The 26,661-nt window shown below is 38.4% G+C and overlaps 1 protein-coding gene across 2 annotated transcripts; it reads right to left on the minus strand.

The window, feature by feature from the left end:
- On the minus strand, positions 1-25,890 carry DYNLT5 (dynein light chain Tctex-type family member 5). Of its 2 annotated transcripts, XM_038537194.1 has the most exons (7): positions 25,786-25,890; positions 23,605-23,736; positions 12,245-12,336; positions 6,018-6,142; positions 4,742-4,941; positions 3,048-3,144; positions 1-2,402 (listed from the first exon to the last, which is right to left on the minus strand). In XM_038537194.1, the coding sequence occupies exons 2-6, from the start codon at positions 23,718-23,720 to the stop codon at positions 3,060-3,062; spliced, it is 618 nt and encodes a 205-aa protein (XP_038393122.1). In that variant the 5' UTR covers positions 23,721-23,736; positions 25,786-25,890; the 3' UTR covers positions 1-2,402; positions 3,048-3,059. The 2 variants fall into 2 exon arrangements, with proteins under 2 accessions (XP_038393122.1, XP_038393123.1); XM_038537195.1 differs by lacking the exon at positions 1-2,402 and having other exon boundaries at positions 2,466-4,941.
- Between the last annotated feature and the right edge of the window lie 771 nt (positions 25,891-26,661).

The following is a 26,661-nucleotide window of genomic DNA, read 5'->3' on the forward strand; positions in this document are numbered from 1 at the left end:
TGCTCTGTCAAAGAAATAAATAAAATCTTTAAAACAAAACAAAAGAGAAAAAAAAAAACTTCAAACAAAAAACAACTACATCACATTGCTGCTCAAAAGAAATGAATTCAGAAGAGAGCTGAGGTGGAATGGGACTGAAGAAATGTGTGGCAGATTTGGCCTGGACCACCACTTCCACTGTTTGTGAAAGCATCATTGGTGGGGGATGTGAACAGATTGCAGGAGGGTAAGGTGGGAGTAGCAGAGGTGGTGAGTGCAGGCCACTACCTTAAGAATTCCGAGAATACAAAAGCATAGTAAATTATCAGTAACTATCTAATACTGACTTTTCTTGATGCATTTTTTATAATATCTAGAAAGACAGGTCAAGTAATGGTCCCAACAAGGCAAGGGTTCATTCTCTAAAATCCTAGGTTTAAAAGTCCTCATTTCTCAACTGTTGTTTTTTAAATCACTCCCTAGGCTGGATAATTCTCAACAGTTTTAAAAAAATCAATGAGTTGAAGTAGCGCTTAATTTCCCAGCACATAATCCATTGGAATCCTATTACATTTTCTTTAAAGTTGTTCTATTAACAATGACAACAGACAACAACATTGTTACTTCCACTCAAGATGCTAATGTATTTTTGAGAGGATCTTTTCTTTCTTATGATGTCTGGCAACAGAAATGGTCATACAGAAATTTTTAACAGCAAAAATATAAAGAAATAAAAGCATCATTTAATTTGGGTTTTGAGGGAAATTTTTTGTATTGATTCTGGGGAAGGGTTTCCTGCTGACATGTCCCAACTTAACTGAATTTTCAGTAATTTGCTATTAGTACTCACTATACTTGCTGCTGCTGCTGCTGCTAATGAATATTTTATACAGCAGGAGGAAGATGTTAGGTTTCAATTTGGATGACTGCCAAGTCGAAATCTCTCACCTTGATGTAGCTCAGCTCCAGCCCCACTTTTTCAGCTGCCTCGGGCTATTTCCATCTAAACGTCCCATTATAAATTCAACAAGTGAAAAAGTGAGTTTAGTATTTTCATCCTCAAATTCTTCCTTGCTGACTTCTTTATTTTTGCTACCAGGACCATTGATCTAGTTGTCCAGACTCAAACTTTCAACTATAATCAGGGGAGCTACTATTGATTGAGGCTTTCCCATCTGTTAAATGCTTAGCAAACATGTATTTTTTTTTTTTCTTTTAGCAAGCAAGGCTGCACCTCCAAGCCCCTCCTGGGCCTCCCTTAGAGTCAGCATTGGGCTCCAGCCTGCCACCGTCTGCCAATCTAAAACTCTGTGATACCAGCATTATCACTACTCTGCTTTAAGATGAGGAAGCTTCAGCCCAAGTGAGTTTTGTCTTTATTTAAGATCACTTAACTAACTAGTGACTAGGACAGCAGGACTTAGACCTGAGATTGCAAACATCCCCAGAGCCACTTTGTCCTGTTGCCTGAGTCACCTCCAACTCTTCCTTCCCCTCTGTCTGGTCATGAAGACTATCCCTAAAATGTTCCATACAACTGTCCTCTCCTTTCCATCACTCAGTTCAGCCTCTCATTACCTCTTCCTTCTCCTGGGGTCTTCCCATTCTTTATTGACAGATTCATTTTCTTAAAGAGTTATTTCACAATGAACTGAATGAAAAGCCTTCAATGATTATGCATGATCTGAATGTGGCTTTCTTGCCCAGACATTCAGTTTACCATCCATGGACCCTTCCAGTCTTAGTTCTAACTATTGATCTTCATGAACACTGTGTTTTATCCAGTCTAGACTTCTTCCTGTACTCCAAACTCCTCTGTCTGTTGAAATCCTACTTTGCAACTTCTTAGTCTAGGTAAATGCTACTTCCTTCATGAAGCCTTCTCTGATTCCCTTAAGCACATTAAGATATTCTGGACTTTTCTTATGAAAACATATTCTAGCCTGTACTGTGGTTACTTGTGTACTTATCATCCCTATAGGATCCCAGTTCCTCTAGAGTTAAATTGTGTGTTACTATTATCTCTGTTGTGGAGGTTAGGTAGCAGACTGCAATCGTTGCATGTGATTTTGCTTGAAAAGTTAAAATGTGTTCAATTTTATTGTTAGGTACTGTCAGGATATGTGGTCCACAGACTCAAGGTGTTTTGAGTCTAGTAGGGAAAACAAAATTGTCATTCACAAATTACCTAGAGAACAAACAGGAGACTGACTGATTAGAGATTAAAGCAAAGAGGTAACAGGAAGGAAGAACTGGACGGAGAAGGATTTAGGGAAAAGGCAAGACCAGAGTTTAATGCTGAAAAGTGAAGAAAGTCACTAAAAGTGGAAGGGGGTGTTTGTGTAGGGAAAAGCATGACTGAGGGCTCCGTGATGAGGGCTGGCATGGCAGGTCTGGCAACAAGGAGGTCACTTTAGGAACACCTATTGGGAAGGCAAAATACTAGGTAAGTTCAGGGTGTCTCAAAGTAAAACAATTCCCTCATATTTACTGAGTCATTTCTTTTTTTAAAAAAATTTTATTTTTAAAACTGAGTTATAATTGATATAACATCCTGTAAGTTTAAGGTATACAATGTGTCGACCTGCTACATTTGTATTTTATGTTTTGATTGCTTCCATGGTGTTAGCTAATGCATCCATCAAAATTTCCTATCATAAGGCTTTTTGTGATAACCAGCATCCTTCCAAGTTAACTGCAATTAGTGAGACTTTACTGTATGGTCTTATGCTGCTCTTTAATTGCTGTAATTCATCATTGACTGTCTGAATTACAGTACATGGCAATATGCTGTTTAACTGCTTCCTTTTTTTGCTTTTTAACTACCATCATTTTTTAAGGTTTTGATTCCTAACACAGCCTAGGACAGATGGTAAGAAATTATCTCATGGATGAGACTTTAAGACCAAAAAAATAAAGCCATTTTTATAATGGACTCTCCACGTACTAAGGAATTTTCTCCATTCTGATTTACTTGTGCAAAATTGCAATACGATTTCCCTTGCTATTGCTCCAAGAGGGGTGATGTTTGCAAATGTGTAATGAAAATATGCAGCTCATTTACTTACTGTACTTATGATCTAATCCAGATTCAGAACTGGCCTACGGAGATTGACAAATACTGGTTGCGATGAATTATTACACAGACACATTCCCACGAAAGCACTAATAGAAAACATAATGAAAATTCACTAATTCATGTTGAAAAGCTACCTTAAGGGCCACGACAAACAGAAGGCAAGGGATTTTAAAAGTATACATTTTTCAATTTTTTTTAGTATAAGTTTTGGGGAAAATAAGACATCAATACATTTTAAAAACTATAGAGCATTGACTGCTTTCTCATTTGCAAAATTCTTTTTGATATGAATTACACATAATTTTTTTCCTTAGGGCTATAGCATTGCTAATTTTCTCCACATGTGTACAATTTGTCTTTGACCTTTAACAAATGTCCTCTGGGCAGTTCACTTACCAGCCAGAAACAACACCTCAGCATCATTTTATATGCACACAAAGGGTTGAAAGCTCCGTAAAAATAAATGATCCATGGTACAAGCTACATTAACCAGCAGAATAATAAGCAATTTCAGCCCTGTAAATTTCAGTGCCATCCATTCAAAACTGCACTGGGTCACTTTAGCATTCAATTCATAGGAACAGAATAATAAATACACGTTTTATTTGTTAAGATGCCAGCTTTATATTTTGTGTAAAAGTTTGTTAGCCAAGGAAAGCCTATTTAAAGGCACATCAGGCAGTGTAATTTAAAAGCAGTGTCTCTCTCCAATACATGATTTTAAGCGTTACAGATACATTTACTATTAAACATCATGTATATTTAATACGGCAATGTCTACTGCAGTGCCTTAAAAGCCTTTGTTCACTTTATAGTTTCCATTACTGGAGAGCCAACATTCAGTTCTCCCACAATTTTGTAAAGTGCAGGCAACCCACAAGAGCTGCTAGTTTTAGCTAGCAGCCCTGTGGGACTACAATAATTGTTATGAAATCATTAATTCTACCTCAGCAGTTTCAACTGTCAGGTACATGTAACAATAATTGCAGTTAATGAATGCTGCTCAATTTATTAAGTACAAAATGAAAACCAGTATTCTTTTATATGCAGCACTGAGACACATTAACATTTATCATTTGTGTATACCGTGTTGAATATTCTTCTGTCCTTTATTGGCCAGGGTACATAGTCACTTTTTCTTAAACTTTTCTTCATTAAAAAAAAAACCACACACAGAGGAAATTTTCACTCTCTATATAAAGAGTAATTAAAATAATTAGTACCAATAGTAATATTAAATTAGAAATCATGTATATGAAAAACAATCCAGCAGAACCAATACTTAGTTCTTCCTTTGGATAAACAAGAGTCTTTCTTGTGCCACCTTTCCCTCCCTCAGTTCTTTGAAGAGCATTAAAAAGTTCAAAAATTCCAGTTGTTTGAAATATTAATGTTGTTTTCTTCTCTCTCTCTCTCTCTCTCTTTTAAAGATTTGTTTATTCATGATAGACAGAGAGAGAGAGAGGCAGAGACACAGGCAGAGGGAGAAGCAGGCTCCATGCTGGAAGCCCGACACGGGACTTGATCCTGGGAATCCAGGATCACGCCCTGGGCCAAAGGCAGGCGCCAAACCACTAAACCACCCAGGGATCCCCCGTTGTTTCCTTCTCAAACTTTTGGGCAGTAAAGCTTTTGTGTACATAGATACAGCTTATTTCTTGATTTAAGAAAGTAAGAACTCACTCAAAGTAAACTGCATAGACACTTGCAAGAGCAAAGAGAGAAGAATTTCTGAAAACATAAGATGAAAAGGTATCACTTTTAGGATCCCAGAGGCATCTGCTTCCAATAAGAATGCTCTGACTATTCAGTTGTCCAATGTGAACAATCACAATTAGCTTATACCGTGGAATCATCAGGTCCTTCACCTGGGTTTTAATAACCTAGAAATGAAAAGAAAAACAACAAAAAGGTCCTCACTTAGCCACACTGAAACTTAGGAGTCTATCTTTGTCATTAATATGGTGGATTTAAGAAAATCACATGATGTGTTGTAGATATTTTCAGTAATTATAGAAACTTAACTATGATTTCCTTTAAGCACTGTTCTCATGAGATAGGATATTTAAGGAGAAAATTATAGCACCAGCAATAAATCTACATTTCCTAAGACACATGGAAAAACTATAATCCAGAGAACAGGACTTAAAGGATTTATCACATTCTTTGAAAATCTATGTTAAGATGGCTTCCCTTCAAAGAATGTTGGCATGAGAATTATGCCACGTTGTTTATGTCTAATTAAGGGATCACACGTCTGGTCTCCTGTAATATGACTAATCATGAATGTTTATTAAAGAATTTGTTATAGAGAATTAAGTAAAGAAAAGCTAATGGAGTGCCAGCACTTTAGTTGATAAAAATAGAAATGTATTTAAAGGCCACAATATCTATATTTGATGCACTCCAAGAAATTACCTTGAAGAAGAGAAAATGATCATTAAAATATATCTTTGACAGTAAGTTTTTTATTTTTATTTTTATTTATTTATTTATTTTATAAATATCTTTTTTTAAATTTTTTTTATTTATGATAGTCACAGAGAGAGAGAGAGAGAGGCAGAGACACAGGCAGAGGGAGAAGCAGGCTCCATGCACTGGAAGCCCGATGTGGGATTCGATCCTGGGCCTCCAGGATCGCTCCCTGGGCCAAAGGCAGGTGCCAAACCGCTGTGCCACCCAGGGATCCCCGACAGCAAGTTTTTTTAATAAATGGAACAGTTATAAACATTTTTTAAACAAAATGCCTGCAAAATGATACACATAATGGTTGTTTTAGACAAAGGCTTTTTATACACACACACATACACAGAATATGACCTAATAAATATTTTCATAAAATATAAATTAACATTTTTTCTACTACTGAAAATTAATTGCCTTCATCAAAAAAGTAGGGGGTTGTCCTTTTAGCAATATTCTAGTTTTAGTGAACTCTTCAGTCAAATCACACATATACCTCAGAAATCGTTTTAGTCATCTGTCTGCAGAGCTCTGGTTCATATTGTTCTTCTTGTAGATAGTTAGTTAAGATATCTTTCAGGATATGATTGACAATGACCACAGGAAAATGTTTGGTAGGACCTGAAAATACAGATGAAATTTCTAAGTAATTTCAAATGACATCCACCCACCCATAGGCTAATCAAAGGAGAACTGAATCATGGAGAGACATTTAATCTTCTGGGTGGTCCTATTTAAGGGAAAAAAATAGTCCTAATTAGGCTTCCAGTTAGGTTTTCTGGCAGAGGACCAGAAGACAACATGCTCATCCATTTACTAGGCTACCTAAAGAGTGTATTCAGTACCATTGAGGTTTGATATTGAAAGTATTAATGACTTACTGTAAAATGGTAACATTTTTCTAACTGACTCCCAGCTCTTTATCTCCCCCTTCAATCTATGTATATCACACTACAACTGGAAGGGTCCCTCTAAAACCCAGATCTGGCCATGATATTTCCCTTAGCAAAGTCTAAGGTTCAGTACCTCTAGCCCTTTCACCGCCTGCCATAGCTCTCTATGTAGATGCTGCTCCATCTACATAGAGAGTTGTCTTTTAAGGGATGTTTGTGTCCATCTGAGAAATACCCACTCATGTTTCACAGCCAGCTCTAATGTCTTCTTCTCCAGGAAGCCTTTCTCCTCTCTTCAGGTTAAAAAAAAAAATCATTCCTTTCTTTTTGGTACTCCCAGTACCCTGGGTCCCCATTGTTCCCAATCTCCCAGATCATAGCCAAAACATTTCTGCTTTTCTTCCTAGTGAAATGGTAAGCTAGGTCATATTTTATCTACCTCAGAGTCTAATATACAATGCTAAAAGCATAGGAAATATTTAATGTATGATTTTTAAATTTCAAATAGAAGTAAACATTTTAGAGGTAATGATCATAGTACATATAACAACTACTTTTACTGAGCTTTTTCTACATGTCATGTACTGTGATCATTATATATTTATTACCTTACAGAATCTTCCAATAAATCTTTGGGGTGAATTTTACTATTCTTTCCATTTTATACATGGGAAAGCAGAGGTTTAAATACATTCAGTGACTTGTTCAGAATCACACAGTGGCAGAGTGGGATGTACTTCTTGTTTTATCTGACTTGAGAGCTTATATCCTTAACCACATTTAGTGTTCAGGACATAAAGTTTCAGATGGATCTTCTTTATCCAACATCCCAGGAATCTTCCCTGTACTTCCAGGGAATATTAACCTCATCATCATTCTGTCATTATACAGCATGTACATGTGCCCAGAGCCTGGGATATAGCGACTCAATCATTTGCTGAGTTGATACGGATAAAGGAATGAGATCAAGAATTACATCCGATTCTATTTTAACAGTCATCAGTATCTTTTAAGTGTTTATTTTTAATCACTGTATCAGAGTCTAAAGAAATATATGGCACACTAAAAGCAGGACAATTCCAGGAGGATTTAATAAAGAGACTCCTTAGGAAGTTCTGAGCAGGATGTAGGACCAAAGGATGGTGCAGTATCCCTTGGCTAGTGGATTGAGGGTGTTACCTCCCACTCCAGGCTTGATGGACCTGAAAAGGGAACTCTTACTAGATCCAGAAGAAGCACGTGGAAAGGGCTCCCTTGAAAGAAGCTACACCCTGTAGGTGAGTTAGGTCAGCCTCCTGGGGCTCAATATATAGTATTTGTATTCTGATGATTATATAAGAATTGTTCAATTAAATCAGCCTGGGGAATGAATCTGGATAGGTAAGGGAGAGACACCTGATCTGATCGGTATTTTGATTAACCCCAATATTTAGTTAGCAAGAAATCTACATTCTATAGGACAGACAAGCAGTTATAAAAACGGTAGGCTTGTAGGTTTATAACTCCAGCTTGGTCCTGACGGCTCCTCTTTCATGGGGTCAATGTATGTACCTACAAGCCTCTGTGGCTCTTTTACATTTTCATTTGCATAAGGCTAAATTTGAGGGTGATTTCCCCTTTCTATTCAAGAAATTTAAAGATGATACAATTGACTTGAACTAAATTAAGTACATTACATATGTTCTAACTATATCTTTCTGGTTTTCACTCCTTCCTGCCAAGCAAGCATATTGCATATACCTTGGCCTACATCACTCACATGGAACTTAATTTGGCCACATAGCTTGTATGCATTGTTCGCTTCAGCAAATAGTGAATTCCCTCAATATTTATCTGTTTAGTACTCCTCTCTGTCATTTGGGAACAGCAACTTGCCTCCTAGGAAGATGAGTTTTCCATCTCTAACCAGATGGTTCTTTAGGATCTACCATCACCTCCTTGAGCCCAAGTCCAGGTTATTGTAGATTGGCCCAGGAGTGGCACTTGCCCACAAGCCAGACCACTTAGAATCCTTTCTCAGAATTTTGATTTTAAACCGAAACTAGGAATAAAAAGCCAACCTCTTTATGGTGATAAAAGTTATGACATGTGATGCTGAGGAACTGCAGAAGGCCATGATTCTCACCATGGAGAGGAAGCCAGGCCACAATGAGAGAAGGAGGCCCACACCCAGTTTAGTGCTGGAAACACAGAATCTTGGTTGCACTTGAGTTTCTGTTTCCAGTAGCCCCTACTGTTTAGCTGTACCAATGTCCTTTCTGCACTTGACTGTGTGTATGTGTATGTTTTTTAAAATTTCATTTACCAGATCCTATTTTGAAGATATTTTGAAATATCATCATGGACTCTTTTTTTTTTTTTTCCATTTGTTTTGTGACTTCTCCCCTGTGCAGCCAGAATCATCCCTTGCCTTGCTCATGCTGGGATGCTGAGATGCAAAGACAGAGAAAAAAATGAATGTTCAGCTTTTGACTTCCCAAATGAGATCCGTAATCTACTATCAAAGTCAACTAATGGGAATGGCAGAACTTTTTTCTATTTCTTTTTTTTTTCTTTTTGAGTGGATTTTTTTTCTTTAGGAGGAAAAGATATTTTTAGAAATCAAAAAGCCAAGATCTGAAGAAAGGTTGGGATAAAAAAAGAAAGGAGAGGAAAAGAAAAATAGGAAAAAGGAAAGAAAAAAAAGACTTGTCACAAAAATAGATTTAAGGTACAATAAATAAATATTTGGTTATTGAATTTGTGTGTCAGCTTCCTCAAATTGGGGTAATAATAAGAATTATCGCATATTGTTTTTGTTAGGATTAAATGAGGCAAAATATTCAAAATGTTTAGAATAGTGCTGCCATGCACAACTCCCCCACCCCTCAAGACACACACTCATTAGGTATTTATTATTATTAGTGTTGTTGTTATGGTTGGCCGCCTCATTTTGAGGGAGGAGATGGACATTGTTCTTGCTGAGAAGGTAGCAAGGTTGGGTGAGGGTATAAGTAGGAAGGCAATGAGACCTCCGCAGTCAGGAAGGACCTCAGGGGGTGGAGTGAGGTCAGGGTGGAGAGCTTGACAGTTTCTGTCCATGAGAGCATCTGATGACAGTGCCTAATCATCCTATGGAAGCTGAGCTCAAATGATGTCTCTCTCTCTTTCTTCTCTCCAATTTCCGGTTCTACTTTTGTTATGTTGTCTACATTCTCAGGCAGGCTGTCTCACTGTGGCAGCAAAAATAGCCACCAATATAGGTCTTATCTGACTTCCTGCTTACTGTCAGTGTTTTTAAAGAATCAGATACTTCTTTAACCATTGCTCCAGAAAAAGTCCTGTGGAGAACTCATTCCGTAATTCATAGGAAATTATACTGGATGTCACAAAAGGCCTTTTTATCTTAGTGATTTAAAGTGAAATCTTAGATTCAGTCACATTGAGAAACTAACATAATGAACGAGGAAGTAATTTAAATGCATTCCTTCATTTAGTTCTCACAAAATCCCTATGATGTATGGACTATTATCCATTCTTACAGATAAAGAAACTGAGAGTCAAGGGTGCTGATACCTTGCTCAAACATTATTTACTTAGGAATTGGCAAGACTAGTATTCAAATTCAGACATCCTGGATCTTACATCTTGTATTTTTCTCTATACTCATGTTTTAATAATTAATTAATGAGAAAATATAAATGGTGTTTTATTATAAGAAATATACTTTGATTTTCCCATTCCCTGTTCTTTTTTATTAATTATACTTATGTTTCATCTCATTCTGGCTATAATTACCCAGATACAGGGAGGACAAACATACTAAACATTTAAAATGCTTTTATATGATGCAAATATTATTGCATAGAATTGGAAAAAATAAAGACAATAATGCTGATTGACAGGTTCCCCCCACAGTCTTTTGGGAAGTATTGCATTGTGTAGATATGAGAAAATCTTTACCAAAGGTCTACAGAGTACCTTTCAGATGCAAAATAATCTCAGAAACAAGTAGAAGTGGAAATACATTTTTGTTTGAGTATTAAAAGATGGCTAGTTGAATGCTTAAGAAATGGATTGTCAAGCATAAAAGACTTTAATCATAAAGGAATAATTCACATGACTTTTTGTAAGAAAATATGGGAAATACTTTATACTAAGCTATTTCTAACATTGCTTTTCTAACTTGGTTCAACACTCAGTACTTCTTAAATTGATAAGATGATTTAGTTTATTTAAGGAAATAAGTTATGAAAGTACATGCTTATGAAGAAGAAACACAGGACTTCATATTTCAACTCCTTTATCTTATCAAAATCTGTTTCAAACCCTTTCAGCATGCAGAGCCCAATGTCATAGGTATTGAATGGTTAAAATCTTTTAGTTCTAAGTGGAGGAAAACCTGACCCAAACCTACCTTGTCTAATGAAAAGTCTAAGAGCAGATAGGTGTATTTAGGACTCAAATCATTACATTAGGATTTGGTTCTCTCTTGGTCTCAAGCTTCATATATTGGAGCAAGATGGCAAAGGGTGCTACACCACTACTTCTTTCAGGTTTCAGAGACTAATAAGCTTCTTCAACAGCTCAAACAACATTTTCTAAGTTGAATCTCAAACGTTTTGATTAGCTTGATGTATCAAACAGTCATATGCTATCCCAGAATTGATCACTGTTATATCTCTGAAACTAGTGTCAGCTTTAGCAGGATACTAATGGATCAAAAGTGGTAATGATGGCAGTAGCAGGCTTCCCCAAAGGAAACTGAGTAAGGTTACCAGAAGGAGTAGAAGATTACACTGGAGGGCAGGAATATTAGTTGTCTACCCCAGCCACTGTGAAAATACCAGTAGACTGACTAATTATGGAGCCTCAAAATCCATGTAGTCTTGGGAATTACTGTAGAAAACTGGCTACAAGGCCTAATGGGATGCACTGATGGTTGTAATTTTCTTGAATTTTACTGGCTACAGATGGAACCACTCTGGCCCATAGAGTCCTTCCTTTGGTCATTGGTAAGTCTCTGTGGGATTTCTATATAGCAATAATTATATATAGTGGGCAGATAATAGTGGGCAGGTACACATTTAGAGAAAATAAGTCATTCTATGAGAAAACATGAATGGGAAAAGGTATTCACTGTGGACTCCATCTGGGAGCATAGGGGCAGGTGCAAAGATCTTTGTTTTCAAAGACCCAAAGCCTCAGCGGAAAGGGATAAACACTCTGTCAACAAGGGACCAGAAATCATTTGCTTTTGCTTTGAAGGCTTTTTCTCCACCTATCAACAACATTAGTTGGGTTTGCGGTATAAAACTTAAATGCATATCTCTTCATTTAATTGAACATAGATAAAATTACTCTACAGGATGACCCAGAAATATCCAGAAATAAACTTCTTAGTTCAGTAATACACAATACACATCAGTGCTGCCAATGAATTGCTTGATATTTAGGAAACGCTGATAAAGAAAAGTAAGCAATTTGATCCCATCTTGCAGAGGAAGAAATTAAAACCACATCAAAACACTTAATTAAGATCTATTATATTGTGCTAATATTGAAGATAATGCCATGTTATCAGATATTATTTTAAGTTAATAATGAGATCAGAAGTTTAAAATAAGGGGCTATCTGGGTGGCTCAGTTGGTTGAGTGGCCAACTATTGATTTTGCTCAGGTCATGATCTTGGGGTCATGAGACTGAGCCCCATGGTGAGCTTCATGTGCTCAGTTCGGAGTCTGCTTGAGATCCTCTCTCCCACTTCCTCTGCCCCTCCCCCACACTCTAAATAAATAAATAAAACCTTTAAAAAAGTTTAAAATAGAAATGAGTGATAAAATAACACACCCAACTGATAGGTGTTTTCCATCTGAACTGTAAGGCAAGAGGCATCATCCCACTGGCTAGGTTCATCCATATAAGAGACAGTACTGGTGGAGCTAAAAGGAAGGAAGAAAACAAATTTCAATAGTTATAATAAAAATAACAAAACACATTGCTGCTTTCAGCAAAAATGTTACAAAGGCAAAGTTTCTCTAATATTTCAAGCAACTCTCAGGTAAATAGGCCGGTGTCCTAAGTCTAAAACATTTTAGAGATGCAACCATCAGGATACCTGGGTGGCTCAGCAGTTGAGTGTCTGCCTTCGGCTCTAGGCGTGATCTCAGGGTCTGGGATTGAGTCTAGTATTGGACTCCTTGCCTGCTTCTCCCTCTGCCTCTGTCTCTGCCTCTTTCTCTTTCTCTCTCTATCTCTCATGAATAAATAGATAAAAATCTTAAAAAAAAAAAAAAAGAGAGAACAATGGAACCATCAGGGCCTAGAGAAATTACATGGAGTAGGTCTCAATATAGTGGTTGAAGCCCAGGAAGTCCAAGGCATCTGATGACTCAGAAAGTGTCCATGGGCTGGTCTGTCTTTGTGGTAACAGAATACATGCTTCAAAGGCCATTGCCAATGGCATGTCTACCACAATGCAAAGGTTCTCTCCTCAAAACCAACAAAAGGGACTAGGGAATATAGGAGGAAGCTTAAAAAAAAATATATATATATATGGCATATTATGCTTTATAAAAGTTCACTCTTATACATACCACACAAAATCCCCTTAACAGAAAAAAGGAAAACAAGAAACTCACCTACATGGTGAGAGAAACCACAATTCACCCAATTATCATAAATCACTAGTATCCATCACCCTTTTCAATACTAAGAAAGGGTTTTGGCTTGGTTACCAAGGCAATATAAGCTTATCCAGGTGCTGAACCAGAGACCCAAACAAGGAGGAACCCCCAGTGTACCTCCAGCACCATTTAATTCAGCTTAGTTCAGAGGAAATTCAACTGTCACTAATGAGTCTCAGCTCTAACCCCACCTGTGAAAATGGAAGTTAAGACAGATGTCATTTCAAAGGAGATACTACAATAGTGTGTGTGTTTGTGTGTGCATGTGTGGTGATGTGTGTTTCTGAGTGACCACTTTTCTAAGCAGGCTATGTTTTTGCCTTCATTAAATGACAGATATGTTCTTAATCTTTGGCAATTTTTTTTCTCTGCAAGGAGATTAAAATACTTAGTTTTCAGCTGTTTGGGATTAGTAAACTTTTTGCAAATGATATTTTAAGAAAATCACAGATAATCTGTTTTAAAAATCCTTAATACAATTTGTATAATAAATTAAGGTTTACCCACCCATCCCAAGAAATTGATGCAAGTAATTATGGCTGCATTTTCACGATAGATTTCTGGATTAGTGATTTAGTTTGCATTCTTGTAACACCTGCTTTTCTCAGTTTTCTGCTGCCCTTTGAAGTAGCAACCAACCTGTTGGGCTACATTGGCTGCAGGTGTTGTGGGCAGTACCCACAGAAGATGATTGCTTCTGCTCAGAAAACCCCATGTTGCAAAAGCCCCCTGATTTGAAGATAAACCAATCTTTCCTGATTTTATATGTGCTACTTTTCACTTTGCAAAAACGCTTTTCATCAAATATCTCATTTTACCTTCACAAGACTCTCTTAAGTACACAAGTTATTATTCTACCCATTTCAGAGATAAAAAGGAACGAAGCAAAGGGCTTAATGCCGTACGTGTAGGAAAGGCACACTTGGATTTCAAATATCCTATTTACTTTCCAGTAACAAAGTCTCATATACGGTCATTTCTGACAGAACAAAAACAGGGATGATGACTATTTGAAATAATTAATGACTGCATTTGAAACTCAGAGCAAGTGTTAATAAAAACCCAATTTCTTTCTTACTGAACACCATATTAAAAACTCAGAGAAGTAGTATTGGTACGAAACTCAACATAGCATAAGTTGGAGGTCTCAGACAAAAAAACAAATGAAGCTTTTTTTACAAATAGTCCTCACTATTGCTTTGTTCCATGTTACTGAGAAATTGATCATCAGTGCAGTACCGTTTATCAGTATGAAACTGGAAAGTGTCATAAGGGCAGTTTTAAAAACCCACTGGCTAAAGATAGGTCTGCAAACAGAAGGTGCTGCAAACTAATTTCTAAGGGCAGCCTGGGTGGCTCAGCGGTTTAGCCCCACCTTCAGCCCAGGGCCTGATCCTGGAGACCCAGGATCGAGTCCCACGTCGGGCTCCCTACATGAAGCCTGCTTCTCCCTCTGCCTGTGTCTCTGCCTCTCTCTCTCTCTATCATGAATGAATAAATAAGATCTTTAAAAAAATAAAAACTTAACTGAAGGCAATTTCATTCAGTGCCTTTTCTTTTCCACAGTAATCGTGTAAACAGTACATGTTCATTGTAAAAAGTTTGAAACATAAAAAAGTATAAAGACTAAAGTAGGGCAGCCCTGGTGGCGCAGCGGTTTAGCGCCGCCTGCAGCCTGGGGCCTGATCCTGGAGACCTAGGATGGAGTCCCGTGTCGGGCTCTTGCATGGAGTCTGCTTCTCCCTCCTCCACTGTCTCTGCCTCTCTCTCTCTCTCTTTGTCTATCATAAATAAATAAATAAATCTTAAAAAAAAAAAGACTAAAGTAAAACTACACAAAAAAATTACTAACCCCAGTGGTTACCTAACCACTGGTAACATTACAAAAATCTAAAAATCTTTTTAGACAGGATTTTGCACATGGGAGCGTAAGATAGATTGTGGCTCTTTTTTTTCTTTACTCAAAAAAGTATCATGGATGACTTCCTATGTTGATAAATAGTAATCTATTACTATTTTAAATATTTAACATTAATATTTTAAATATCAAGATTAAATTAAATATTAACATTTAATATTTTAAATATCAAGACAGTATTTAATATATTAACATATTATGTTTTATTTACAGACTTGTTCTCCTGGTCATTCTAGGCTGTTTCCAAAATGCTACTGTTGTGGAGAAAGCTGTAATAAACATCATGGCAGGAACTGCCTGCCATTCTCTCCATCTTCCTTGGTAACAGAACTCTAAATTTGTGGGGATATTTCTCTCTACACTAAAGACAAATTCTTGGATTTCTTTGGTGCTATTGTGGCCATGTGGCTTGTAAGCCGATGAGACGTTAAGTGGAAATTTTGGTTGAGATACTGAGAGAGTTTCCTCAAAAGAATGAATTCAATCAAGAGGATCCTGTTTATATCCTTGAGGACTGGAATGTGGATATGATGGCAAAGGTTCAGCAGCTATCTTGGGTTTTGAGATGACCTTATACATTACACATCAGGAAGAGAGAAGAAGGCTAGGTCTCTGAATTGCTTCCCTCCAAACTTCTTCTACATAAGAGAAAAATACATTTCTATTTTGTTTAAGTCACTACTTAAAAAATATTATTATAAGAAGCATTATATAATACTGATACAAATTCTAACTGATACAGAGTTTGCTACTTGGAAGTGGGATGTTGCAAGTACTGGAGAACAAAATGTGGAGTTAGTTTTGGGGAGAAGATAGGGCTTTGGAGAGTGATATTTCAGATATTTTGCTGTAACCTGGCATCCTTTCTCATGCAGAAGGAAAATATTCGGTTTGTCTATTGCCTTCTGTACCATGTATCTACTAAAACTATAACTTTGTGAAAAATTACAGAAAATTTTTACTTGTTAGTTTAAAAAAGATTCTGTTTATGGTATTTTTTTGAAACTAAGATCTATTTGCTCCCACATTAAATGAGAAAGTTTGGAAAAAGGAAGAGAGAAAAGACTGGGCTGAACAGAAAAAATAAAATATTTTTTCCTTGAAAAAAAGATGGAAGGAAGAGATAAAATATTAAAAATGCTTGCAATCTGGGTAGCTAACATTAAACCAGAATATGGGTTTGTAAATTTTTAGAAATAGGAGAAATTCTATATTTGAAAATGGGGAATGACCAACGGCAGTTCAGAATACTTTTGGAAAATAAGTAGGACATATTTCTTTTTCTTAATTTTTTTTTTTTTTTTTTATTTACGATAGGCACACAGTGAGAGAGAGAGAGGCAGAGACACAGGCAGAGGGAGAAGCAGGCTCCATGCACCGGGAGCCTGACGTGGGATTCGATTCCGGGTCTCCAGGATCGCGCCCTGGGCCAAAGGCAGGCGCCAAACCGCTGCGCCACCCAGGGATCCCAGGACATATTTTCTATTGATAAATAGCTTTACTCAAGCCCTTTGAAACGTTTTTGGATAAAAAAAGCAATTTTATAATTTTAGTTATCAGTGCTGTATACACAGCAGAAAACATTTATTAGGTATATGTCACAACATTACAAGTGGCTACGTTTCAGTAGAATTATGACCAGATTTTCCAGTTTATAATAATCCTTCTAGAGAGATACACAATCTCATCACAAAGGGAATGCTGTAGTTGATCTTATTTCTTATTTCTTGATTTTATTGATCTTATTTCCTAAAGGTGAAAAATGCTCTTTGTATTTTGTCTGTCTATGTGTTTCATCAGTTATCGGAAGCTAGAAAGGAAAAAGATTCAATTAGCAAAATGTATCCAAGAGAGTTGTCAAGTTTTAGGAAGGAACGGAGATGAAAAGTGAACACAGGAAAGCTGAAGGTCTGGCAGAAATTATTGGTGAAAACAAGGAACAAATCAACCAATGCTATCCTGGGAGAAGAGTAACTATTTGTCACCCAATGCAAGTTTCAGTAATACTTGCAATCATGTGTCCTGCTGCGGAGGACACACATGGCATTAACCTGGATGCAGAAATAGCTGAAAGACAGTGGTCCACAAAAACAAAAGGAACCCTTCTATATTGTACCTGATTGACATTGGAAGCATCCATGCCAACCCAACAGTCTGTGCTCTGATCATGCAGGAAAGAGGAAAAAGAAAATTAGTGATGGAGTTGGAATACGTTTACTCTTTCATGATATTCAATCTCCTGAAAACCTCTTACAAAGGTACTTGCTGGTCATCCCTTTAATTACACAGAATAAACAAAGGATTGTCTTATTTTTATGACTGTTAGAGACAGTCGTAATTTCAATTAAGTCTCACCAGCCTCAATAACATGTAGTTATTATTGAGAATTTATTTTCAGTCATTTTCACAGACATTATTACTGAGATGTTTTGAAGCTGCAGTAAGAAATAATATTTGAATGCATAACTGCCTTTGAACCATTAATTTAGTAGATTAAGAAAGTCAAAATATCATCTCTTTCTTTTATTTATAACCATGAAATACCTGGAACTACCATATTTTGAATGGTATCATTTAAGCAGGTTTCACTCCTAAATCTACTAAAGTTATATGCTGCCTCCCAGTGGAGATATTTCAGGGCACACAGTGTAAAAAGATGGTATAGAACAGGGTGTATAGGTTTGGACTTTTGTTCTTTTGTTTTTCCCTCATTCTTTCAACAAATAATTATTGCTCACAATGGGCAAGCTGGTGATATGAAGAAAAATTAGATTCATTTGCTCAAGAAACAAGGTATTGAAAACAACATGAAATACGCATAAAGGCTCACTTATTTGAGAACTTTCTGCCTCAAAACATCCAAAGGATATTTTTATGAATGTTATGTTTAAGAGCAAAACCATACTAACTTTTCCCCTGTCAGCAGAAGGTGGCAGTTGCCTAGTAAGGTAATTTAGTTTTGTGGCCATCTAGTTTATAGTATTTTTTCTGGATTTTTATGTAGCTTTGAGATATTTTATTCACATCATTGGCCCCATTGCACCAGTAAGAGAAAGGTTATAATAGAAAGAAAGGTCAAGATACATCCTCATAAATGAAAGAGGAGAGAAAAATGACATGGCATGTGTTCTTCTAGGATATATTTTTCAAGAGCATGAATGATTCTGAAGGACAAAGGATAAATCCCACAACCTGTAAAAAATCTAGTTCTGATGTGATTGAAGATAAGCCATGGAAGGTGACTGATAAAATAGAATAATTTTGAGTATGTGGATAGAAAATCAGAGCATCTGAAACCACTGAACTAATGTTCACTCAAGAGAAGGTGAGGTCAAAGCCAAAGGCAGCTGATGAAAATTCTGTTGCAGCTCCTGGATGAATGGAAAGATTCATATATGATGTTTCCATGTATTCGTGGGTCTATTTCTGAAGTTCCTATGTGTTCCATTGGTCTGTTTCTCTATTCATGCACCTATGTGTTCCTGCATTTATTATCATTTTTACTTACTACAACTTTGTGGTATATCTTAATACTTGATTGCATTCCCAAGACAGTTTTTACAAAGATGCCAATGAAGGACTATGTATGAAATGTTCCACATGGCATGTGAAAGCCAATCTCGATGTTCATCCCTAGGGGAATGGATACAAACATATGTGATGATATATATTAAGAACTACTATGCCACAGCAAGAAGCAAAGAGCTAATCCATAGTTACACAAGTTAAAAAAATAAAAACGCTGAACAGATATATGAAATTGAGAAAATAAAATGAGATTTATAGCACAACACCATTTGTGTAAGTCAAAATCCTTGGTAAGTACTTGTTCCGTATTCTTTTATTAGATGGTCAGTCAGGTGTGGCACAAAAGGACACAGAGGAGAAAAAATAAAATAAAATAAAATAAAAAATAAAAAAAGAATTTAAAAAAAGGACACAGAGGAGGAGCCCAGGAAAACACAGCTGACTGTACTCACAGATCCCAGAGATAAGATACATGCCATGCCATGCAAGGCTATGTGGAAAGACACCAGAGTGTTATGACACACAGGACAGCAGCCAAGAAGAGATAAGGCTAGAGCCTTTATTGGGGTTTCTGAGGAAAAGGCAAAACTGGGCACGGGAAGCCATTCAAGACTAGCTAGTCTGAGTAATTACAGTGGGCCTGGTACTTGGCTCTGGGCCAGTTAAGGCAGAGGAATATTGCATGCTACGTGTTGGGGGGCACGTAGAGGGAAGCTGGCTCTGAGTTGTATAGTTTGCATGTATATCTCAGGCATGTTTCCTGATGAGACATTGGCTAGCTTCAAGAATTAGCTAGACCTGGGAGGGGCATCTCTCCCCAGCCAGAAAGTATTTTTTAAATGTCAAAACAGCATAATACACAGAAAATTACAGTACTTAAATATGTGTATTCTTGTAGCATGTGTAGTGCTGTGTATATGAGAGTGGGTGCCTTTTGAGAGTTGGGAGTGAAGTGTGGAAGGGGAAGAAAAGGAACAATCAGGTGGACACCAGGGGCCTCACCCACATTGGGGATGACACTGTGCTATGAGATGAGGAAAATTTTTAACTCTGTTCCCTAGAGAAATAAGATAATAAATGAGATAACTGAAGATCATAAAAGTATCTTCTCTACTTAACCCACAGGATTTTTATGAGAATCATATGGGTATTGTATGTGAAACCGTCTCATAACCTATCAAATACAACATAATATGAGTTTTTACTGTGGTTTAATTTCAGACGATGGTAATTTCAGTTTTCTCAAGTTTCTCTCTCTTTGAAGGGGGGAAGCTGTATCTCATCTAGGTCTTTCAGGGGCTTTAATTTTATTTAGATCACAAAAGAACTTATCAAAATTAGGAAACAGATCAGGAAACATCATTTTTAAACTGCACATAAGCAGCTCACGGTAGTATAGGTTGAAATCATTGGATAAATTCATCACACTGAAAATTACTTGTTCACTACCTATCCCACCAGATTACAAACTCCCCAAGACCAGGGATTATTTCTTTGCGGTTCACCCCCCAGCATAATGCCTGGAATATACTCATTGGTCAATAAATATTTATCTCAAATGAAGTCATGAATTCAGGATTTTCCTTTTTGCAGAAAAAAAATTACCAGGTGGCTTTCAGTTTACTTGAAAAATGACCTTCTACAGAGTAAAACTCTATAGTTAGTTACCTTTACATGCCTAACACGTGACACAATAATTGGCACAGAGTAGTTCAGTAAACCTTGAATAAATGAGTAAGTGAAAGAATATAGTATGGCCTAACGAGTGTGTTAGATACCACCAGTGTGGTTTAAGTAGAGAGCTGTGGGATCCGTACTCTAAGTTCTTGTTATACAACATTGCTGTAATTTTGGTTTGAGACAAAAGAGAGACTCTTTATTCTCCAACCTTAGGCTTGACCTACTAGTTGAATTACTGTTATTTTCTACTTACAGAGAAAATAAACCTGGCTCGCATGTCACATTATCCTGGGAAAGTAACTTAACCTCAGGCTTCTGTTTCCATTTTAAGAACATGAGAGAAGCACATCTGTTCAAATACTGTTTGAAGGCTGCCAAAGGCTGAGCTTCCAAAAGAAAGATGTCACTGTCAATACCTGCTCTTACTCACAGATGGGAAACAAAAGGTTCAGGTGAATGAATAGAAGAGCTTCATTAACATAGGTTACACATAGATAGCCAATTTTCAAAGAATGAGAATACTTGTCTATACACAAAAGCCCATTTTGCCACTTGCTAATTCTGTGGCTTTGGAACATCAACCTTTCTAGGCTTCTGTTTCTTCATTTGTAAAATGGGGACGACAATAGCATCTATTTTAGAGAGCAGGATCAGCCAACATTTCTGTAAAATGCTAGATAGCAAATATTTTGGCTTAGTGGGTCCTATGGTTTCTATTGCAACCGTTCTACTCTATAGTGAAGCAGCCAGAGACAATACACACATGAATAGGTGTGGCTGTGTTCCAATAAAAGTTAATTGATGGATACTTAGATTTGCATTTTTATTAATACTCACATGACAAAAATATTATTAAATTTTTTTCAACCATGTAAAAACCATACTTAGCTAGGGGACCATACAAAAATAGGGGTAGTTTGGACCTGGCCCTTGATCCATAGTTTGTCACCCACTACTACAGAGCTTCTGTGAGACTTAAATAAGGTCATGGTGAGGGCTCAATAAATATGAGCTACTTTCAGCCTTATTTCTATCAATTATTTAAGTGAAAAAGCAAATAAAATTCAAACTTGTAGACTAAGTATGATGACAACTAGAAAGGTATGAAAAGAAATATGCTGACATGCTAACAGTTATTATCCTGGGAGAGTAAGATCCAGCTTAAGACATTTCATCTTTTAAAAATAAAACATAAAAATTATATTACAATGAAAACATAATTTAAATAAAAAAGATCCAGCCTTAAAAACAGTTAATAGTAATTATACCGAGTATAAATGCAATCTTCCATTCATAATTCAGAAGTCATTTTAGATATCCATTATGCCCAGGGATCAATCTTAAGAATTAGCTACTACTGTAAAGCAATGTAGACATAGAAACCAAGACTGGAGGGCTAAATCTATGCCAATGAGAAGTGCTCATCTCATCGATGAGAAGCCCCAGAAGTGACTTTCCAAGTATGTCTATCTACTCTTCTTTGCCTTCCTTATCAGTGTGTTTACTGCTGTAAAGGCAAATAAGTTCACAATCTAACAAGAAAAGACAGACAAGAAAACAGCCTAGTATAGTAGCATGTAGAAGAGAAGAGCAGCAGGAACAGAAAAGAACATCTAACCTAGCCCAGAAGTGGAAGTGGTTGTAGTTGAGTAGTTTAGAGAGAGCTTCCTAGAAAGGTGGAGCTGGACCTAATCCTGGAGGAGGAGAAGGAGGAGAAGGAAGCCAAAGTGTAAGAAGAACATTCCAGACAAGGGTACCCCATGGGAAAGCAACATGGCAGCTTGGCTGGAAACAAGACAAAGCACTGAGGATTATAAATCTGCAAACTGAGTATGGCCAGAGACTAGGATGGAAGTAGGCTAATGGAGAACACAGCGCTGGAGAAGTAGGCAGATATCCCTGGGCCCTATATGCTTTACTCATGATTTAGGACCATCCTAGTCACTAAATTATTCCTTGACCTCTAAGCCTCAGTTATTTCATGGTAAAATGGTGAGGATGAGGTCTTCCTAGTAGGATTAATGCTGGGGATATTAAATGACAGAATGTATTTGGTCCTCAGTAAATTTCAGGATAGGTTTTATACAATTGAAACTGATCTACTAAAAAAAAGAAAAAGAAAAAAAAAAGAAACTGATCTACTAAAAAAATATTTTAAATACTTTTCAAGAGAAAGGTATATGCTTTCCCATAAAACTCTGAAATTTCAAAACAATGCCACTGACTGATAACCACTGAGCTTTCAGAATTATTCTGCTAGCTCATTTCATGAAGCAGAACCATTTGCACAGTCCAGTCCCAGACAGTGCTGAAGACCTTGAAAATAAGTAGGAGCTAGCTTGAGGAGAGAGCCTCCCAAATGGCCTCTGTACTGAAGGGTACTTGGAAGCTGGTCGTTTGCTTTCTAAGAAAAAAAAAAAAAATTCAGGTAGAGGATCCATTCTGAATGTTTTGATAGTCCGAATTTCTAACTGTGAAATACATCAATGAAATTATCACTTAAATGTATCTGTTAGTGAAAAATCTATCCTCATGTGTTGGTAATACAATTTCTGTATTTTTGTTACTTTTAATTTGTATTTATTATATTTCATCAATTAAAAAAGAAAGCTAATTATTCAAATTTAGCTGTGGTGTTCTGATTCTATATGACTTTCTCATATGCTTTAGAAGGGATGATGTAAAATGAAAATGAGGCAACTAAGAATGACAGTTTAGTCTTCAGATGAGAGCAGTTTTTTTTTTTTTATAACCACAGGAACATGATTTATGTCAGACTATTGTTATAAATATTTTCTTGGAAAAAGTTGAATTTAAGCTAACAATTATTATTGAATAATTTTTAAAGGAACTTTATCTTTTTTTTTTTTTTTTTTTGAACTTTACCTTTAAATATTGGAAATAGTAGCCAAAATGGCTTAGGGTCAGAAGTAAAAGTTGCAGAGGTTAATTTTTCTCCCAGTTTTACTTCTGACATTAGCTGGGATTGCTACTCCTTTACATTTTCTATCTGTAAAAGAGAGAGATTGTATTTGTAATCCACAAATGATCAGATTATGAAACAAAATCTATGTATTTATATGATCCTGAGGAGAAGCATTTATATGATACTAAGGAGACACAAAAGAAGTAGGTAGTCTACACTGCACATGGCATTTCTTTGGGGTAGATGATTTTTGGGGGATGCTATTTGAAATAGTAAAAAATGTTGCTGGAATCAATATACCACTTAGATTTTCTCACTCTCCTTTTTTTTTTTTCATTTTTAAAATATAGCCCCAAAAGATGACTTAAAATATTCCACTTGCCCATTTTCTCCCTTTTTATATTCCAAAGGAACACTATGCACTGGTTCATTCAATAGCTGAATTTAGGTTATTAGATATTCAGTTACTCACTTTTTGGTATAACCATGAAGTTCCTTCTGCCGGAATTCACGACCACTCAGAGAAGACACACTCCTCCTTTTCCTTACTGAATGAGCCATCCTGTCTTTAGCAATGTCTGACATCATCCTAACCTATGGAAAACTTTTGTAAAACAGCAGACAAAAGATCTGAAAGCATTTTAGTTAACGTTAACACCAAGACTCATTCTAGATTAAAAAAACATAATTCTTCTATCATTTTTGAATGGGAAAGTGCAGTTTCCTTAATAGTGATTTTTAGTGTATGTTGTCATTCTGGACAGTATAATTGGAAACACGAAAGCTGATAACTTTTGTCTGTGCAATAGTATATTAGTATAGTATAATTCACATAATCAGATATTAAGCTGCAGCAAAAATGGTTAATAGCAGAAGAGGTTTAGTCACTGAAAAAAGCCTTGTGTAGAAGAAAGATGTTACTTCACACCCAAAAGCAGTATTTTCTATTGCCCTTCCCTCCAAATTAATCTTGATAAAAGCTTGCTAATTAATATTTGTTGTTGATGCTTTATTTTAAAAATTAAAATCGTCTTCCCCAAAGGGTAGTTTTTTCAAGCAACAGTGATTTTCTTTGTAGAAAGCACACAAAATTTAACCTGTAACAACGTATTTTATTAGAAAGACCACTTCCTTCCAGCCAACGTTTGTCAAAAGGGTGGTAGTAGGAACGGACGTCCCAGAATTTAGGCTGTAGGTCTACTGCCCTATTGCCTATATACAAATTTAGACGTTCATTTAAATTATTTTATAATCTGTAAATCTGAGAGCCCTAACAAGGAAACACTGTGCTAGACAGTAAAACAGAACTAAGACAGAGTCCCTGCCTTCAAGGAGCGGGAGTGGAGTCGGCAGGGCAGACAAGGACACGATCTAAAGTGTGGGGATCCCTGGGTGGCTCAGCAGTTTAGCGCCCCCTTCAGCCCAGGGCCTGATCCTGGAGACCAGGGATCGAGTGCCACGTCCGGCTTCCTGCATGGAGCCTGCTTCTCCCTCTGCCCGTGTCTCTCCCTCTCTCTCCCTCTCTCTGTGTATCTCATGAATAAATAAATTAAAAATCTTAAAAACAAAAACAAAAACAAAACCTCTGTGTGATAAGTGTCAGGTAGAGAAGAGCAAAGGGCACATGGAGGGCACATGGAATGGCAGAGGTACCGTGTGTTGGAAGGGAGGCACTGAGGGTGTGTGTGTGATTCTGTGCCTGTGTGTGATTGTGGCTCTGTGTGAGAGTGACCGGAATGTCACATTCCTGTGTGTGTGTGTGTGTGTGTGTGTGTGTGTCTGTGGGTGAATGCCTGGGTAGGCACAAGTGTGTCCCCATGAGTGTGTGGGGCTGCATGTTTGAGCGTCTGTGTACATGGATGTGTGTGCCTGGGGAAACTGTGTGGGCACCTGTGTGTATATGAATGATTATCTGTGCACCTAAATGGGTGTGTGCCTGTGTGTGTGTGTGTGTGTGTGTCTGTGCATGAGCCTTTGTGTGCCATGGGTCTGTGTACTGAATGTATGTGTGCACTTCGGTGTGTGTGCTTGGAGTATATTAGAGTCTATGAATGTGAGTGTCTGTCTGTGTATCTGTGTATGCGTGTGTGTATGTATAACGAGTGTGAGTGTCTATGTGAGTGTGTCTGTGTGTAGCAGGCACACTGTGCCTGATTAAGTGGGTCATCCAGGTTCTGATCCAAAGTAACCTAGGTAGACCTCAGTCTGCTCCCTGGTTTCCACAGGCCAGAGCTGGAACCTAGGGGTCCCGGGGTGTGGCCGCCAGGGCAGTCGGGCCTCAGGGACACTGCTGCTCCCCAGCACACCGGCTGGCCAGCTCTGCACAGGCCCTCACCCTAAAGCTCAGACACGCAGGAAGTCGGTGGTGGGGTGATGCGGGTGGTGTGCGGGGAGGGGGTGTGGGGGCTTGGGGGTGTGCGGTGGGGCGGGGCTGGCTGGGGGTGCAGTGAGCGGGCCGGGTACCAAAGGCCAGGATTCACTTGCAGTTCCCAAATCTGGGGCCACTGTTTCTTATTTGTTGAGGGGGGGGGGGGTGGAGCAGGGTTGGGAGAGGTCGAGGCCCAGTAGACGCGCCATTCCTTACCCCAGGGCCGTCCCCCCTCGAACCCGCTGTGTCTCCCAGCCCGCGGCGCCGCGGGGAGCGCGCACTTACCTGCAGCGGCGCGGGGCGGGCGGCGGGGCCTGGGGGGGCCTCGGGGCCTCGGGGTCTCGGGGTCTCGGGGGTCTCGGCGCGCGGCTCTGCCGCTGCAGGAGCCCGCGGCGCTGGCGAGGCCCCCTCCCGCGCCTCCTCCGCCCGCCGCCGCCGCGCCCTCCGCGGGGACCGTGCGCCCGGTCTCCAGGGCGACCTCCCCGAGCGCTGGCCCCCGCCCCCCGCCCCCGCGGGCCTCCGAGCTGCCCGAGGGTCCTGAGGGTCTCGCTGTCCCTGCCCGGAGGCCGCCGTCCCGAGCCCGCTGGTGCCTGGGGGCGGGGGGGCGGGGGGAGGGCTGGTTTATCCTGCGGCCAGGAGGTCATCTGGGACTCAGGGTGCAGCAGCCTGAACCCTCGTCCAGTTTTTCCCCTAAGTGCCGGGGGGTGGGGGGGGGAGGAGTCAGTTGTGGGGAAGTAGTGGGGTCTCCTGGGACAGGAAATCCGAGGCGCAAAGAGAAAGGAGAACTCCCTTTCCCTTTCCCAGACCTCGGACACCACTTCCCACCACCCTGTTTCAAGGTCCAGAGGCTTGATCACAGGGATCCTTTATTGAGAGCTTACATCTACCCGCTACTGGCAGTTTGCTTTTGATTAGGTTGGTGTTTCTCCCTTTACAGATACAGAAGAACACTGAGATTCTGAATCCTTAAATAATAGGATAGGGGCACTGAGCCGCGTACAGGCTTATCTCCTGAGCTGCCAAGGAGGCTCCTTCACTTTTCCTAAATAGGTTTCTTCCCAGCCTCTTCAAGTTTAAGAAGCTTTGAAATAGAGACTGTTTGGCCTTGAGGACCTATCTGGCCTCTCTAAAAGGCCCTTCCCTCCTTAATAATTAACCTCA

The sequence above is a fragment of the Canis lupus genome, chromosome 5, assembly GCF_011100685.1.
Source record: "Canis lupus familiaris isolate Mischka breed German Shepherd chromosome 5, alternate assembly UU_Cfam_GSD_1.0, whole genome shotgun sequence".
Lineage (NCBI taxonomy): Eukaryota > Metazoa > Chordata > Mammalia > Carnivora > Canidae > Canis > Canis lupus.